Genomic DNA, 16,595 nt, shown 5'->3' with positions numbered 1-16,595 from the left:
TTTTTTTTGTGGTACGCGGGACTCTCACTGTTGTGGCCTCTCCCGTTGCGGAGCACAGGCTCCGGACGCGCAGGCTCAGCGGCCACGGCTCACGGGCCCAGCCGCTCCGCGGCATGTGGGATCCTCCCGGACCGGGGCACGAACCCGCGTCCCCTGCATCGGCAGGCGGATTCTCAACCACTGCGCCACCAGGGAAGCCCCTAAAGTCCTTTTAAAGTCCGCTAATTCTAACATCTGGATCTTCTGTGGATTTGTTTCTACTGATTGAGATTTTTCTTGAATGTAAGTCACATTTTCCCATTTGTTCTCACGTCTGTGACTAACGTATCTTCTCGATGAAACATTGCAGAAACTCTGGATTCTGTGTTTTTCCTCCGAAGAGTGTTGACTTTGTTCTAGCAAACAGTTCAGATTCTGTTTCCTCTGCAGTTCTCAGCAGCTGAAACCACACAGATCCTTCTGCCTTCAAGCTATTGCTTTGCTCTGTGAAACTCACCGTCTCCCCTGTGCCCATGTGGTGCTGAGATCAGCCAAGGATAAGAGTAGGATTTAATCGGAGGTGGGGGCTCTCCCTTCTTTAGCTCCCTTCCTCCATCCTTCCCTCCCTCCCAGGATTTCTACCCTCACTTTCCAGCCTCCCTGGCCACCTCCGTCTCTGTCCTCTGACTTCTCAAGCCAGTAAAACGGTAGCTTTTACTTGGAAGTCCAGCTACGCCGTGTGGCTGTACAGAATGAAGGATGCCCCAGGCAGAAAGGCGGCAGCAAGCAGTGCATGTTGTACCCAGTGTGGTTTCCCCTCTCAAGGGTCTGCTTCCCTTTAGTCCCCACCAGCGTTGGTGTAGTCTTCAGTGATCGCCTGTGAGCCGTCTTTTACGCTTTGTCCAGCTGTTACTGTGTGTCCCACCTCACTACTCTTTGGTTTCGGTAACATGACTTAACCTCTTTGAGCATTAGTTTCCTTATCTGGAAAGATGAAGATAAATGATACTCATGTCATAGGGTTTGAGGACCGTGAAGGAGGTAATGCACATAAATTGTTCGTTCACGTGTCGGGCACATGGTAGGCACCTGGCAAATGGTAACTCTTCAGCTTTAGACAGACCATATCTGAGTACAACGTGAAAGCCATTGGCCTTCTATTGATGTAACTTGACAAAATGCAAAAGAAGGTGTTCTCTGTTTTGACCTCTTGGGTATTTTGGCAGTATTTTTAATATTGGCTTTCGGAATCCAGTTAGTGATACGTGGGACATTGATGCTTTGGTATTCCAAGTGACCCAAGTTTTCTTGTTATTTCTAGATAATCTGCAAGCTGGCGTCAGAGCTGAGCAACACCACAGTCGAACGCCTGCTGCTCCCTCGATTCTGTGAGCCGTGTGGTTTTCAAGTTCGGAAGGTGGGAACGTACAGTTGCCAAACTTGAAAAATTCAAAAAGTTAAAAAAGATTCAAAGTTGATTCCTTTAGAGTGCCTGGACTTCCTCAGTAGACACAGTCTGGATGAAAAACGTGGCCAGTGTGAACTGTGTAAGGAAAACAGTGAACACTGTTGCCAGTTTTCCCTGCCATCCGGGCATCTGTGGAGACGTACGGTTAGGCTCCGTGAGGGTAACCCTCTCGGGCACAGGAGGAAGAGACATTGCTGGCTTGTGCTTCAGTGCTGGGGCCCAGGAGTGCAAGGCCTTTCATCACGGGGGCTGACTGGCTCCGGGACCCTCGCATGTCTGCTGTACCTTCCAACTGCACCCCCTGCACTGCCCTCCCCGTTTATCGCTCGTCACTTGGTTGTCATATTCTTCCTTCTGAAGACCATTGCCAACCCCTTCCCCGAGCAGCCTCACCGTCCACCCTGCTGTGCAGCTGCCCATCTTCCCTGTGGTCTCCCCTCGTGACGCAGAGGCAAGGGGCTGGGTCTCATTTACCACGCAGAGAACATTAAGGGTCTCTTTTGCTCTAGCGCTGACCAAAAGCATTATGTCCTGAGATGATTAGGAGCCACGGTGTCCTAGCGTGTGGCGCTCTGTTGTAAATCTTCTGTTTCCAGTGCAGTGGAGGCCCCGGGGTGGTGCTCTGTGGGGCACCGGGCTCAGTAGGTGCTTGTTAGCTGCCCGACCAGAGGAGTCGTTGCTCTCAAGGCTCCTGCTTGTTAGTTTTCACAATTTGTTAAGACAAAAAGAAATCGGAGAATAATGAGTATGCCTTTGGCCTTTTTAAGGTATGTGCCACAAATTTTGGTGATATTTGTCATGCTGTCGGACAAGAAGCCACTGAGAAATTTTTGGTACGTGACGTTTCGCCAACTGTACTTGCTGATGCACTTCTCAGGGCACTTTTGAAATTAGTGGTGAAGTTTTGTATTTATGAGTCTGTTACTTTGGAATGGCAGCTCAGTTTTGCATCCATCGGTTTCAGGTTTCTTGACTCCTGAACCTAACATTTCTTATAAGCCTCAGGCAGCTGGTATGTGGGATGGGGCAGGAGCAGCCCCCATCCTCTTTCCTGGGGACTTCTGCTGTCGCTTCCTCACCGGTCACTTTCCCCCGGTCCCTTCTCACTGTCTGAGCCACTCTCTGTCCCTTCTCCACTGCTCTCTTTCTAGAACACTGCTCCACCACCTCGCTCCTGGGTTTCAGGACCTGTGGGATTTTTTTCTTGGTTTACAGATTAAAATCCAGACCCTTGTTGACCCCTCGGTTCCCTTCACAAGTACCTTTCCTGCCTCACCTCCAGTCGCCTCCCTTGGGTCCGAACGCCGCCCTGACCTTCGGTCGTGCATCTGAATCGCAGGGAGGGCGAAAGGGGGCACGGCCGGGGTCTGTATTTTTGCTGAAGTCCCTGGTGATTCTCAGCGCAGCAGTCTGGAGAACCACGTCCCCAGGCAGCTGGGGGGCTCTTCGGGGCCTTGCAGCACGCTGCTCTCGTGCACCTCCCTGCCCCAGCTCATTACTGCCTGTCTCCTTCCAGAGGCTTCCCTGCCTGGCGGGGGGACCCTACTCACACTTCACACCCAGCTTGCGTGTGCATTTGCCTCTGGCAAGTTCCTTCCCTGTCTGGACTCACCTACCCACCCGCTGGGTCAGAGAGAGTTAATTTCTCCCTTTTCAGCATTCCATGACGTTCTGTTCAGAGTACTTGCGTGTCCCCCGCCACGCCTCATTGCAGTGTTGCTTTCGGGGACTTCACTGCATCACGGTCAGCTTGGCTTCTCCACTGCCCACCCGGTACCAGGCCCCCAGAGAACCGTGCTAAGTAGGCACTTGCCACTTTTACATGACAGGGCGTACTACCTGTACGGCTGGAATACAACTAGTGTAACTGAAGCGCCGCCCGTTCACAGTCACACCGAGGAGGACCCGTGTGAACTTGTAGATGGACCCACAACCGTGTATATCCAGGGTGATGACCACCCATTGCATTCCACTGCACACGGTTTGCGTTCCGTGGACCGGAAGTATTTGCGGTACCATCAGGTTTTAATAGTATGCCTTCTTTCACTAAAGCACCCCAGCCAAAGACCGCAGACCGCGGGACCTGGGTGGGGCCGCTAGTTGGGGAATCCACAATTTCAAAGTCATTCACAATTCTTCTCTACAGTTCACAGCACGCATCTCAGTCATTCAGCCTTTGGGGAGGTTTTCTGTATTAGCTTGTTGAATTTAACGCAGTCACTTACTAGGATTAAGAGGTAAAGGACGTTACTTATCCTAATTTCTGTTTGTTTCAGACGATTCCTTTTGGACTCATAGCTAGTTCCCTTCTGTGTCGTTAACTTATGGCTCTGCCTTAACTACATCATTGAAACAGGTCTGCCCTTCCTTCGGGTGACCGAGTCTGAGTGGCATGGTTTTGTTTGCTTTGGTAGCTGCCGAAGTTTTTTGAGCTCTGCTCAGACAACGCACGGGGGGTGAGGAAAGCCTGTGCGGAGTGCTTCACGGCCGTGTCCCACGACACGTCCCGCGAGGGCCGCCGGGCCGCGCTCTCGCCGCTCTGTATCACGCCGATCAGCGACCCCTGTCGACGGGTGAGGGCGGCCACTCGCAGGCCTCGGTGTGGCTTTGGACTTGGCACTGTGTACTGTGTCTTTTCAGTGACGGATTGGCATATTTAGACTTTGTGAGGATTATTAAGGCACCTGAAATCCCAGAAGCCTGGTGTGTAGTAGGAAAGTGGCACACACCTCAGCGTCCATGGCAAACGAATATCACAGAAATGAGAAATGAGAAGGAGAAAGCTGTAACTGCATTGTTACCTTTTCTGTTAGGATCATAAACGTGCCCGTAATGATTAATAAGGTCTGTTCAGATGCTTTACAAAGTCTGGAATTATTTGATGTAGAATTAATATTCTGGAAGCATACAAACTACATGATGGCACTAAATTTTTCCTGATTTTCTGTTGAAAAATAGTTTATTTGGAACTTAGGGACTGCCCTAGAAAGCAGTACATCCGCTTAGACGTAGTGTGGCGGACGGTGAATTGCCTGGTGAGCCGCCACCTCTTCAGCCTGGGATCGGGCCTGGCCGACACCACGTCCACCGCGCCCTTCTTCTCTGGTTTCAGGCGCGCCAGGCTGCCTTCCAGTCCCTGGGCCCCTTCATCTTCACCTTTGCCAACCCCTCCAGGGCTGGCCTTTATAGTCGAGAAGATGGCACCCTCACCCCGAGCATCGGACCACCGGCTCCGTATTTGGACTCGGATTTCACCTCTGGGTCACCTCGGATTTCACCTCCGGGTGCAGGCAGCCATGGTAACATGTCCTCAGCCTGGTAGGTTTCGGCTGGGATAATTATCAGGATCCCGGCTTCACCTCAAGCATCCACCTAAAATTCTAGCAATTATCTTGTCTGGAGTTTTAGTAACAGTGACCTTCTGGGCAAGATGGAATATTAGAGCTTTAATTATGTAAAGAGGCAAAAAGTAATTGCAATAATGATTTTGAAACATGACTACTGGGTTATAAATAATGAAGCTACTGTGTCTCCCAAATTTAGATAAAATATTCATTCAGAGTCGTGATTAAATGACCTATAAAGAAAATTTTCTCTTACTTTTTGATTAATGAAGTTCTCTGGATAATTTACACAGGGAAGATGTGACGTCTCCCCAATAGAATTTTGTGCTGTAGGATTTTTCACGCACATGAAGGTGACATTCCTGACTCACCGTTAGTAGGCCCACACTGTGCTTCTAGTAAGCCCTAGTGATTGATCTCGGGTTTTCTCCTGTTTCCTCGGAAGACGATGGGTACGTACTAAGCAGGCCATTCGAGGTAGTTTACAGGCAGCTCTCCATTGCGAGCATTCCTCCTCAGCGGTGTGAGAGGGGGCGATTCACGTCTCGGCTGGCACGGATGCTTCGTAAGATTGGTGCGTCCTTCTCTCCATCTTTCTCCACCAAAATTCATTGAGTTCCTGCTGAAGGTCAGGCCTGTGTGCCGCATCTTCCTCATCAAGACTTTCCAGGTGGTTCACAAATAGCCAGTTCTTAGCAGCTCTAGCACCTTTTATATTCTAATGCCTGCCCCCTGGTGGAGGTACTGATGGGCAGTAAGTGCATGAAATCTCGCCACGGAGGGGGTGCCTGCCGAAGCCAGGGCTAATGCACCGCTTGAACGTAATGGAGGGATTGGGTGAACCTTCCCGTGGCATTTTCAGTGCTTGTAATACTCCCAGTGGGGCAGAGGGCGCTGATCGGACCTCTTGTCCTCTGTGAGGTTATTAACTTCTGGCACCGGAAGACACGGGAGGTTGGGTAGCCGGGTAGAGAGGAGGACCGGGCTCGCAAGGATGGGGATCTGATGTTTTCCCATTTTACTTCCAGTCTATTACACGGTGCTAAAAATTTGCTTCCCTCAATTTAAACTAGTTCAACAAAGCCGGGCCAGGCAGAGCCAGCTCTACCCATGGAAGGCACATCCCCGGACACCAGCAATTTCCTGTGCATCAGTAGCTCCTCCAATGGCCTGATGGAGAACCCAGCGGAAGGCTCTGTCTTGGCTGGAGCCGAGTTGACCAGGCTTCCCCCGAGGCCACGAAGCTCCCCGCTATTAACGACCTCCCCGTCAACAGCCATCCTGGACCAGACTCCTGGGCCCGGCCGGGGAGTCCTGAGGACGTTTGCAATAATTTCCTTTATTGGCGAACTCCTCTCCCTGACATAAGCAAGGACTTAGAGCTGCTCCTGAGCGAGGCTGGCCCGCAGGAGGAAGGTGGCGGCACACCCAGGCCGTGCGTAGGAGCTGTGTGGCTAGGAGCGAGATTCAGAGAGTCCTGGATGGTTTGCAGGAGCACGTGATGAACGATCCAGATGCGCAAGGTAACTGTCGTCCACGGTAATGAAAGAGGAAACGGGATCTTTCTGGATTGTGTGTCACCCGGGCCCGTGTGGCTGTCCACGCGTGCGTACTTCCCTCGATCGACCCTGCGCACCCACCATGGGGGCGCCGGGCCCAGTCTCCGCGCGGCGCCCGCACCGGGGGCCCTGCCGTTGCAGGTCTCTGCAAGGGTTTTGCCTCCTTTGCTTTTCAGCCGTGTGACCCGGTTCTCAGAGAAAAGCGGCTAGTTCTCGGGCGTGTCTAGAGTGGTGGAAATTTTATCAGCTCCTTGGACACGGTTCCATCTCTCGCCGTGTTACAATGCCCTTTCTAGTTACGAACAGCCGAGGATGGTGCCCCTTTTGGAGCCTGTTAACTCACCTAAACCTTAAGGTTTTTGCCTTTGTACAGCCAGGAAAAGCACCACTTCTTCTTTGGGGTATTTTTCATTTTGTGACGAGTGTTCCCAATGAGCGTCTGATCTGGGAGCCAGGGCTTGCGGTCCATAGCCATCACCATACCTCTTCTCTCTCTAAACAGGGCTATATTTGTATTCTTCCTTGAGTTGGGGAAATTGGAAAAGAACAACACTTGCTGCTGTTGCCGGGCAAAGATTTGTGAAGCTTTCGGGAAAGGAAATGTGAAAATCCAGTTAGCCCTGTGATTATTCTTTGTCTTTAAATTTATAAAGGAAATTAAGTCAGTGTTTGCTGAAAGAATGAGCACATGTAACATATCGCTTCTAATTGTTATAGACAAAGGTCTGTTTCTGGAAAACACGTTTCTAAAGCTGCATTATTCAGTGCTTGGACCCGGGCTGGGTGCTGGGGCAGTAATGCCCGACACGTGAAGCCCTTAGGGTCTGGTTGAGGGGATCATGGAAACAACCACGCGGCAGGCACGGGCTGGGGCAGGGGTGGGTGCACAGGGCAGGCAGCCGGTCCCTCCTGGGGGCGGAGGAAGCATCTGGGAGAAGACCTCGCAGAGCAGCTGACATTTGACGCGGGCTTTAGGCAACGGCCAGGACTCCATCATCTCGAGAAGTCGAGGGTTGAGTTTCAGAGGTTTCTTCCAGTTTCCTGAAATCGTTGTTTGTAAAATCTTGTGTGCATGTGCAGACTTAATTTCTTTGTAAGGAAGGACCCGCAGCTTTCATCAGCACTCAAAGGGATCTGGGACCCCAAAAGATTGAGAAATAAACTACCCGTTGGGTATTTGTGAACTGGCCATGGCTGAAAATGTCACTCAGACACCTGGGAAGGGCCTCGGGTGCACTAAGGTGGTGGCACCTTGCCCTGGGCCCAGTGGGGAGCCCTTGCAAGCTCTAAACATTTTAAGGACTCTTGTTGAATTGAACTAGTAGAAAACAGGATGCAGGCAGTATTGTGTGTGCGTGTGTGTGTGTGTTTGCAGGCTGGAGACATGGAAACATCAGTTTGTTTTTACAGAAAGGCATGTGAACTATGTCGTCTTCACTGTTAGGAGAGTCTCGAGTAGCCGTGCAGTGGACAGAAAGAACGAGTAGCGCTCGGGGCTGGGTGAACGCGGTCTTTACTCGTCGGTGTGGACGGGGATGGATTGATCCCAGCACGCGCGTGCGTGTGTGTGCATGTGGCAGAGCAACGGCCGCCCTGGCTTATAAATGGGGGATGGGACCCCCCCCCCCCACACACACACACCATGTTGCTGGGCCTCCCAGACAGCAGCGTTCAGGAACATGGTGCTGTCTTTCTGTGAAAGATGATGGAATTGAACTCTGATTTTCCTAACTGAGGCTTTTCGAGTTCAGGTTTGATGCTCTGTGTGTGGCTGGCATTTAGTTGGAATAAAGTTAATGGCCGTTAACATCAGCACCTCGGCGAGAGCTCGCGCCGGGCGACCGACGTCCGGAAGGGGAGGGCTTGTGCGGTGCACCCACGTCCAGCCTGTCTTGTTGTGAGTGAATCCCTACAAACCAAATAAAGTCACTAAAATTCTTGGAACTTCTCTTCCTGCAGCTCAAGTCCAGGTATTGTCAGCTGCACTGAGAGCCGCACAGCTAGACTCTGAGTGAGCCCCAGCGCCCGCCGGCAGAAGGGCTCAAGGTGTCCATTTCGGATCCCAGCCCAGCCTCTGGGGGTCGGCAGTCAGCCGGCCCCGTCGGCTTCACCACCGCAGAGTGAGCTCGCCGCGGCCGGGACGTTACAAAGCACAGTGAGTCTTTGCCCTCTCCCTCAGCCACCGAGGATGTGACAGAAATCACAAAGCTGCATTTTCTTTTATTGATATATCCTGGCGGAAATGATAAATGGCACATTTAATTTTGTTCTTAAGGTCAAGTTTTGGATAACTAGACAACGAATCAATCAGGTGATTGATAACCCCGACTCTCCTCCACAAAACAAACGTGGCGAGACCAAAAGCACCTTCCCTCTTCTCCGAAGACAGCCTGGTTCTTTGCGGGGATTAACCGTCTAAATGCTCTCTTTCCCTGCTAAACCGACGCTTACACCTTTCAGTAGCAAGGGGAGGTGAATTCGTGCAACTCCTAGCATGTAAAGTTGATGGTGACCTTTGCGATTGCGCGTTACCTCCAGCCCGTCCCGTGGGCCTCCTTTAACCCGTGCTTGCTCGGGAGTGCTGCTCGATGCCGTTTCTTGGAGGGGAGATTTTGAGAAGCCAAGTAGCTCACTACTTTTTCTCCTCTAGTCTGGAACCAACCCCCGTGAGGCTGGGACTCCGTGTTTGGGGCGAGAAGGAAGCCTGGCACTTATTTCTCACCTTGAGTTTCTCTGGCTTTCCAGCTCGCTCGTGGTAGGAGGCTCTGACGCCTTCCTGATTCCTGCTGAACTCTCACGTGGACCCCTTTGAGCTGGGGTCCTTCACAGGTAGTGGTGAGACTAGCTAGTTAAAATTAGCACGGGGTCTGTGATCCTAAAGTCATGATGTGTGGGCGCCCTCTCATTTTCATGTGCCACGGTGGAGAATCTCTTCGAACTTGTGGTTTCCAGGGTCAGGATACCAATTGTTTCTCCATTCACACAGTTTACATTTTGATGTCCGTGATTAAACTAACTTATCACCTCCTTTTACCCTCTTGGTCTGCTCCAGTGAAGCTAAACAAAAGATGAATTTAAAAAGCCTGAATATAAAATGTTCAAGGGTTATTAAGGTTGCCTTTGACTAGTAGGGAATGAGATGATATCCTGTTTTGCTGATTTGCTTCAAAAAATAGGCAAGAAAGCTCACGTTGTTACCTTTGTTACCTGGAGTATAAAAGTCACCTGTGTTAAGTGGAAAGGTGTGGTCACGTTTACCTTGGTGGGAGATGTGATGGTACTCGGGCTTCTTTGTCATATACAGAAGTGAAAAAGGAAAAGAGAGAGCAGATTCCTCCACGTTGGCTGTCTTGAGTGAAGGATCTTAAAAGGGCCTGTGTAATTGGGCTTTTGGTTTATGGCGAGGGATGTCAGGGCTCTTGAATTTGACTCTTAGGTTCCTAAGGGATCAGTCAGGATGCTTCTAGTTGCAAAAGAAGGAAAAAGAAACAAAAAAACTCAGAGCTTGAGCAGTGAGGACAGAAGAGGAGGTGAGGCTGGGAGGCTGGTCGCCCTCGGCCCTTGCGTTGACCTTGGTCCAGCTCCCAGTCCGCCATCTTCATGCACCAACTTGGTCCCGAGATGCCCAGGGGAAGGAGGGGCCTGTTTCTTCCCACTTGTCTCTTTTGACCGCCAGGTGGTTTTCTGGGGAAATGACCTCCCAGTTCCTTCTGGGGTTGCCTTGACTTGGGGTGGTTTATTTAAACCTTAACTTGGCTCCTGGAATAAGTGCCGTATGTGACTATGGCACTGAAGATTTTGGAATAAAATTAATTCCTAGAAGAAGAATAACGATTTATTATTTATTAATCTATATCAATTTATTAACTTGGAAAAATTGGGGTCTTAGGTTGTCATACCAAAATGTTTCTGTTTTATCACGTCCTCTGTTAAGATAAGCAGTACATTTCAGTGAAAACCTTGGGAATTGAAGGTTCTGGTAGTGTACCTCAGAGCAAACGAAGCATCTATCGGTGTATTAATCGACTTTCCCGGATCATATAGTGAGCTGATTTGTCAGAATCCATTAAGCTGGTAGACAGTATGACATTTCAAGTGCAAGTAGGAAAATCCATGTTATGGTTGAAGGAGAAGGTCAGGTCCATCTCAGTTAATGTTAATCAGTGACCAGAGACCAATATGTCACCGCTGGATGGTCCTGCTCATTTTAATTGTTAACCTAATGTAAAGGTTCATCAGCAAACATTAGAGGTATTTGTACATGTGAAAATTGAGAACAGTTCTCTAAGTAAATACCCTTTCATCAGCCACATCTTTTCACTCAGATTAAATGGGTGCCCCCAACCCCCTGCCTCTCCATCCTCTGTCTGGAGTCCAGAGCGCTGTACTCTCTCATCCCTGAGAAATGCTGGAGGGGCTCTTTCACCATTTCTTGCAGACCTCCCCCTGCCTTCCGGAGTGGCCTCTGCTTTAAACATGCGGCCGCCTAAGGGCGGTCAGCTAACCACACCGGGGACCCTGGGGCCTAAAGAAGGGTAAATACAGACTCGAGTTGTTGGTACTCACCAGCAAGAGCCTGTCTTTTATAAGGGCCTCAAGCAGTCTTGAAATTAAAATGCACTTGAAATGACTGACCTACACTACGTGCCGGTATCATACACAACTGTGCAAATGTATTTTTTCACCTCTGGAGGGATACCATTGACTTCAGGGGAGCTCTGGTCTTGGTCTGCAGAAGCCATTTGTGGCCTTGAGAGAGGGTTCTTTGACGGGGGAGTGGTAGGACAGCTTTCTCCTTTGGACTGCGTTGGTAACGTGCCCGATCAACTCTGCAGGGTCCAGGCGAACCTGGCAGTGGAACCAGTGACCATTTGGAGACTGACCAGAGGCATAGCTGCAGCCCACTTGAAGAGGATAAATCTAAATTACAGGTTCGTTCCTTGAAAAGAAAAGCAACTCAACACACCATTTTCTGGAAGTTAAATTTAAGAACGGCTGTTGGAACCAAATGTTTTTCTTCCATCAATATTAATGACATATCTTAGTTCACAATCTGTGTTGCTGATATTTCCTCTCTAACTTAAAAAAAGTAAATTCTCAATTATTGTTTAAAGTCTTCTGAACCATCTCAAAGGTATTTTAATAAAGCAAATCAAATATGAGAAAAGAATTTGGCATGTATACATTAATATTTAGTGTCTGTTTATACAAGCCATTTAGCTCCTTTTTGGTCTGAAAAGTTTTCGACAGCTTCCTTTGTTGAACTGTGTTTGGTTTTGTTCTGTCCTGTGGATTAGCTTCTAGTGCTATGGAAGTTCTCTTAAAGGTTTTTAATTATTGTATCCCCTTGTCCTTGCAGAGGAAAAGGTAAGTGGGTGACGTCTTAGGAAGGCAGTATCCCATCAGTTGGAAAAAGGTAGTCGTGAGCAGAGCGTAGGGGCTCCGGCCATAGGTGCTGGGGGCAGTTAATAAGAAAAGAGGGGCTAGTTTGCATTCTCCAGAGCTGCGTGTAGCAGACCAGCCAAACGCTGATATTCTAGTCTGTGCTCTGTGATATCCAGTGTTGGACCAATTTAGAAAAGATGAGCGTGGCCACTGCTTTAACTTTAGACCAAGCCGACTCACTGCATGCCAGACGAGAAGTTCGTGCAATCCAGAGCCCCGAGCTTCGGGAAGGCCTCTGGTTCCTCTTATACTCCCGCTTTGCTGCTTTCACCTCCAGGTTCCAGTGTCCTCGTCTTTCACGAGTGTTCTCCTTCTCTACTGCAAGCATGATGGTTCCCTTTCTCTCCTGTTTCCCAGGATATAATACCTCACCCCCTGCTAGATCAGTATGTGTCCATGATCGACCCAGCTCGAGCCCAGACCGTCGATACCGACATAGCCAGACACTGTGCCTACAGCCTCCTGGGGGTGGCGCCGACCCCGAGCAGGCAGAATCGGCACTGCCTGAGAGATACGTACGAGACGCTGGCTTCCGACGTGCAGGTGAAAGGAGCCTTTTCAGGAGCAGGCACAGAATAGGATGGGTCATCTAATTAGGGAGAAAGGGAAGCCGTGGCAAGGCTGCTCACTGACCTGTATTTTATGTGGCCGCCGTTGGCTTGTTTACCGGTCTCTGATCAAATGAAGCTTTAAGTGGTCAACCCCTGGCAGTGTCAGTTTGGCTCCGCAGATGCCACTTACGCTCTTGATGACACTGAATCGTGCTTGCCTTTTGCAGCCCGTATGTCTCTGCGCACCCCCAGTGGAAGGTCCGTCGGACCCTAGCCTTCTCCATCCACGAGCTGGCTGTGACCCTTGGGGATCAGTTAACGGCTGCCGACCTGCGGCCCATCTTCAGTGGACTTTTAAAGGACCTGGATGAAGTACGACTAGGACTTCTGAAACACCTGTATGACTTTCTAAAGGTAGGAAGAAGGATTAAAACAAAAAACAAACCTCCCCTCTTCAATACAATTTTCATATATTTATTTGACTGTGTCGGGTCGTAGTTGCGGCACACAGGATCTTTCTTTGTGGCGTGCGGGCTCTTTGTTGCAGTGCCCGGGCTTCTCTAGTCGTGGCACGTGGGCCCCAGAGCGCGCGGGCTCAGTAGCTGCGGTGTGTGCGCTTAGTTGCCCTGCGCGTGTGGGATCTTAGTTCCCCGACCGGGGGTCGAACCCGCGTCTCCTGCGCTTGAAGGTGGATTCTTAACCACTGGACCACCAGGAAGTCCCAAAACAATTTTTTAAAACCCTGGATATGTGAAGTATCAGTGGAAAAAAAACCAGAAACAGCTGTCTGGCTTTCTTCAGTTGAAGCATAGCATCCAGAATCTTAAAGTGGGCATTCTTTCAGTGATGGGTAAATATTTTTATCTTCCCTCCTAATCTTCCTGTCCCTTAGAGTCCTAACTGCATGGAGGATGGTAGACAGATGGCCCAGCACACTCTGAGAAAGAAGGAACCGGGCTCCCGGGTGGCGTGTGACTTGCCCGGGGTCACCTAAGGGAAGAGCCCAGCTGAAATCCAATCTCAGTTCTGCATGAAGGGCTCTTTCTTGCAAGATGTTGCTACTTCCCTTCTTGCCTTCCCCCCGGCCCGTCCCCCCTCTAGAGGAATGATGAGCGTAAAACTAAGAGTTTAAAAATGACATAGAGAAACTAATTACTCGCGTCCACATGACCAGGAGCTGCCCTTGACGGAGTCTGGCGCATGCATGCTGCATCGCTGGAGATTTTCCTGTCTAGTGCAGGAGCACACGAGCAGTGCTGCCTCCCCGGGAAGCAGCCGGGGCATTATCTTCCGAGCACACACATGCTTGGTTTTTTTTCAGGCAGGAAATTGTGAAAGAAGGATGAGTAGGGGGCGTGTAGAAACACACAAGCACATACGCGAACCAGGGGAGAAAGGTTGGAAGCAGTCAGGGATGCGTTGGACGTCTGTTAACAGCAAAGCTAATTCACAGCCACACTGGGTAATGGAGTACAAGCCGTCAGGGAAATGCACGGTTCTGGCCGGTGACAAATGTATAATCTGAAGCATAATAAAACAGTCTATTTGGGGACATCTTGAAGGATTATATATTTTTATTTATATATACATTTTAAAAAAATAGTTGCTTCATGAAGACAAGAGGAGAGAATATCTTTATCAGCTTCAAGAATTTGTAGTGACCGATAACAGCAGGAAGTGGAGGTTTCGATATGGACTGGCAGAGTAAGTAAAGCCTGTTTGGGGTTATGAGAAGGCAAGTTAGATGGAATAATTCTTAATTTCCCTGCCTTATAATTGATTTCTAAAGTAGCAGTAGGAGTGTTCTTTTGGATAAAGAGATTATGTTTTTATTAAGGGATAAACTGAATTCCAAAGCTCTAAGTTACAAATACCACAGTCTCTGGGGAGACATTCATTTTCAGAGGCAGGCAGGGCGAGAGTTACTTTGGAATTAGAGTGTTGTGCTGTTCTGTAGGCCAATTTATTTGAACCAAATGAAAGATGAATCACCCGCTCTTCAGTATTTTCCTATTAATCGGAGCAGTTTTTGCCAAAGCTTTCTTGAACATTCTGAGCGTAGCCCTCTGTGTAAGGGCACAGCGCAGTTTATACACTTCAGCCACGAAGGAAAATTATGTTACAGTGAGAGAGATGAAAAGGTCTAACCCAGATGAAGCGATTATTTAATAAAAACGTCTCCGAAGGTGGCTCAGATCTGTACATCATTTTGTGTGTGAAGGAGTTATTTAATTCCCCATTTTGTGCCAGCAGGAGGAATGTTCAAGGTTTTAGTGATTCTAAAAGAGTGAAAGTGTCACTTTAAATAATGCTCCGTCCCGAGGTGTATAATGTGCTTTCCGCAGTATTGAGTGGATTTGTTTGTGGTGTTGTTGTTTGGGTTTTAGTTTTCACCTTGTCAAGATTTATTTCAGTATCTCTAGTTTTCATTTTTCTTGCCCTCAACTGGAAATCTCTCAAATAATTGTCTTCCCTGTAGAAATCCATCAGGCTTTTGCGGCTATTCAGGGTATGATTTGGCCGATGCCAGGGGCAAACTAAAAGATTTTCTTTGCTGTGATCCTTAATCATTATGCTTAATTTGAGAGATTGAGGTTTCAGTCTTTATGCCATGTTCCCCACGTATCTTCTCAGAGAACCGAGGAAAAACAGGCGCACGTTTTTTCCATGAAGGCATCGCGCCCTCTAGCGGCTGAGTGCTGGAACTCGGCGAGGTCCGTCTCGGGCCGGGCTGACCTGCTTCCCGGGGATGGGGATGGGGATGGGGATGGGGGTGGGGGTGGGGTCGGGGGGGTGGGGACCCCGGGATGGGGTTGGGGCCGGAGACCGGGGATGGAGTCGGGGCTGGGGACCGGCTGACCGGCTTCCCGGGACCGGGGACCAGCGACGGGGACGGTGTGGAGCTGGAGCCGGTGCCGGCTGCGATGACTTGCTTCCCGGGGCCGGGCCGGGCCGGGCCGGGCCGGGCCGGGCCGGCTCGGCTCGCTTCGCCCGACGGCGTTATCTCCGAGCGCGGGCTATCTAACTAACATCTCTGCGGTGGTTATTGAAGCCAAAGCCACTGATATGAATTCTGTGCTTCCATGCCCACGATATTGGTATCACTTTTCTGAAAACAGTGCTTTTTGATATGAAAGTATTCACCGGCACTTCTGGCTTTTGGTTCTAGCTTCCTTCCAGTCTCTTTTTCATTTCCTTTCTTTGCCAGTGTGGAAATAATGCCATTTATTTTCATACCCTTCTCCCCTTCGCCATTTAGAAAACAGTGAAAGCTTTGGTAGTAGGTTTTTCCCACCAGCCATCTTATGAATTTTTCCCTGCGAGTAAAGAGCTTGTGCTCCCGTTCTCTCCAGGTGGACCTTGTTGGATTGAAAAAGGCTCCGTGAACAGTGCGTGAGCCGGCCAGCAAAAGCAGAAAATTTCATTTGCAGCTTCAGGAACACTGTGGAGACAGTGAAATCTCATTTGTTTTCCCTTGATCTGTTGATCTTTGGGAACTTCAGCGTCCTGGCTATTTTTATGTTATCTGATTTTTAAAGTTTTATGTGCTTTCGAACTGATAACCTAAAGTTGAAATATTAAATCCCTATTCATAAATTTCTCGGCCTCTGTTTTACAAAGTTTAATTTATTTCCTTTCTGTTTGATTTGTGTGTGAGAGGGAGATGCAGAATTAAGATTTTTTTTCCCCCAATTTTCTTTGCGTGGCCATTTTCACTCAGCTTTCTGCTTCCGTCGATCTCCCAGCCTGGCTATTTTTATCTATAAAATGAAATGAGAATAAAGAGAGGTTGGTAATGTGTTTTTCACCCCCAAAACAATTTCTTTCTTTCTTTTTTTTTTAAAAATTTCGGACAGCTGATACTGATTTTGGAACTCTATAATCCCAATGATGTTAATGATTATTTAGTGCATATTGCCTTAAAGTTGTGTGCAGATAAAGTTTCTGAAGTTCGGTGGATCTCCTTCAAGCTAGTAAGGAATCATGACCTTTTCTGTTTATGATTTTTAGAAAAAGGAATATTTATGTTTCTTCCATTTTAACTTCTTTATTTTTTCTGGGCTTAATTTGTCCATTTACCCATGAAAGCAGCTTTTGAGTTTTGAAATTAGGAACTGTATTATAGTTTTTTTGTTTGTTTTTTTTTTTTTTTTGCTGCGGTAAGCGGGCCTCTCACTGCTGTGGCCTCTCCCGTTGCGGAGCACAGGCTCCGGACGTGCAGGCTCAGCGGCCATGGCTCACGGGCCCA

General features: G+C 49.0%; 2 protein-coding genes across 2 annotated transcripts in view; both read left to right on the top strand.

The window, feature by feature from the left end:
• LOC102994950 (putative serine/threonine-protein phosphatase 4 regulatory subunit 1-like) overlaps positions 1-16,595 on the top strand; it is a 74,181-nt gene that overhangs the window by 49,992 nt on the left and 7,594 nt on the right. The window contains 9 exon segments of the mRNA XM_055090767.1: positions 1,301-1,396; positions 2,215-2,280; positions 3,862-4,020; positions 4,560-4,765; positions 5,865-6,022; positions 6,025-6,314; positions 8,310-8,505; positions 11,186-11,281; positions 12,574-12,760. Coding sequence (XP_054946742.1) covers positions 1,301-1,396; positions 2,215-2,280; positions 3,862-4,020; positions 4,560-4,765; positions 5,865-6,022; positions 6,025-6,293 — 954 coding nt within the window. The 3' untranslated portion in view covers positions 6,294-6,314; positions 8,310-8,505; positions 11,186-11,281; positions 12,574-12,760.
• LOC114487745 (serine/threonine-protein phosphatase 4 regulatory subunit 1-like) overlaps positions 6,293-16,595 on the top strand; it is a 15,983-nt gene continuing 5,680 nt past the window's right edge. The window contains 4 exon segments of the mRNA XM_055090762.1: positions 6,293-6,314; positions 11,710-11,717; positions 12,153-12,338; positions 12,599-12,760. Coding sequence (XP_054946737.1) covers positions 6,293-6,314; positions 11,710-11,717; positions 12,153-12,338; positions 12,599-12,760 — 378 coding nt within the window.

The sequence above is a fragment of the Physeter macrocephalus genome, chromosome 14 (assembly GCF_002837175.3).
Source record: "Physeter macrocephalus isolate SW-GA chromosome 14, ASM283717v5, whole genome shotgun sequence".
NCBI classification, from domain to species: domain Eukaryota; kingdom Metazoa; phylum Chordata; class Mammalia; order Artiodactyla; family Physeteridae; genus Physeter; species Physeter macrocephalus.
Note: the sequence above shows the minus strand (reverse complement) of the source record. Positions and strands in the feature narration are given on the sequence as shown.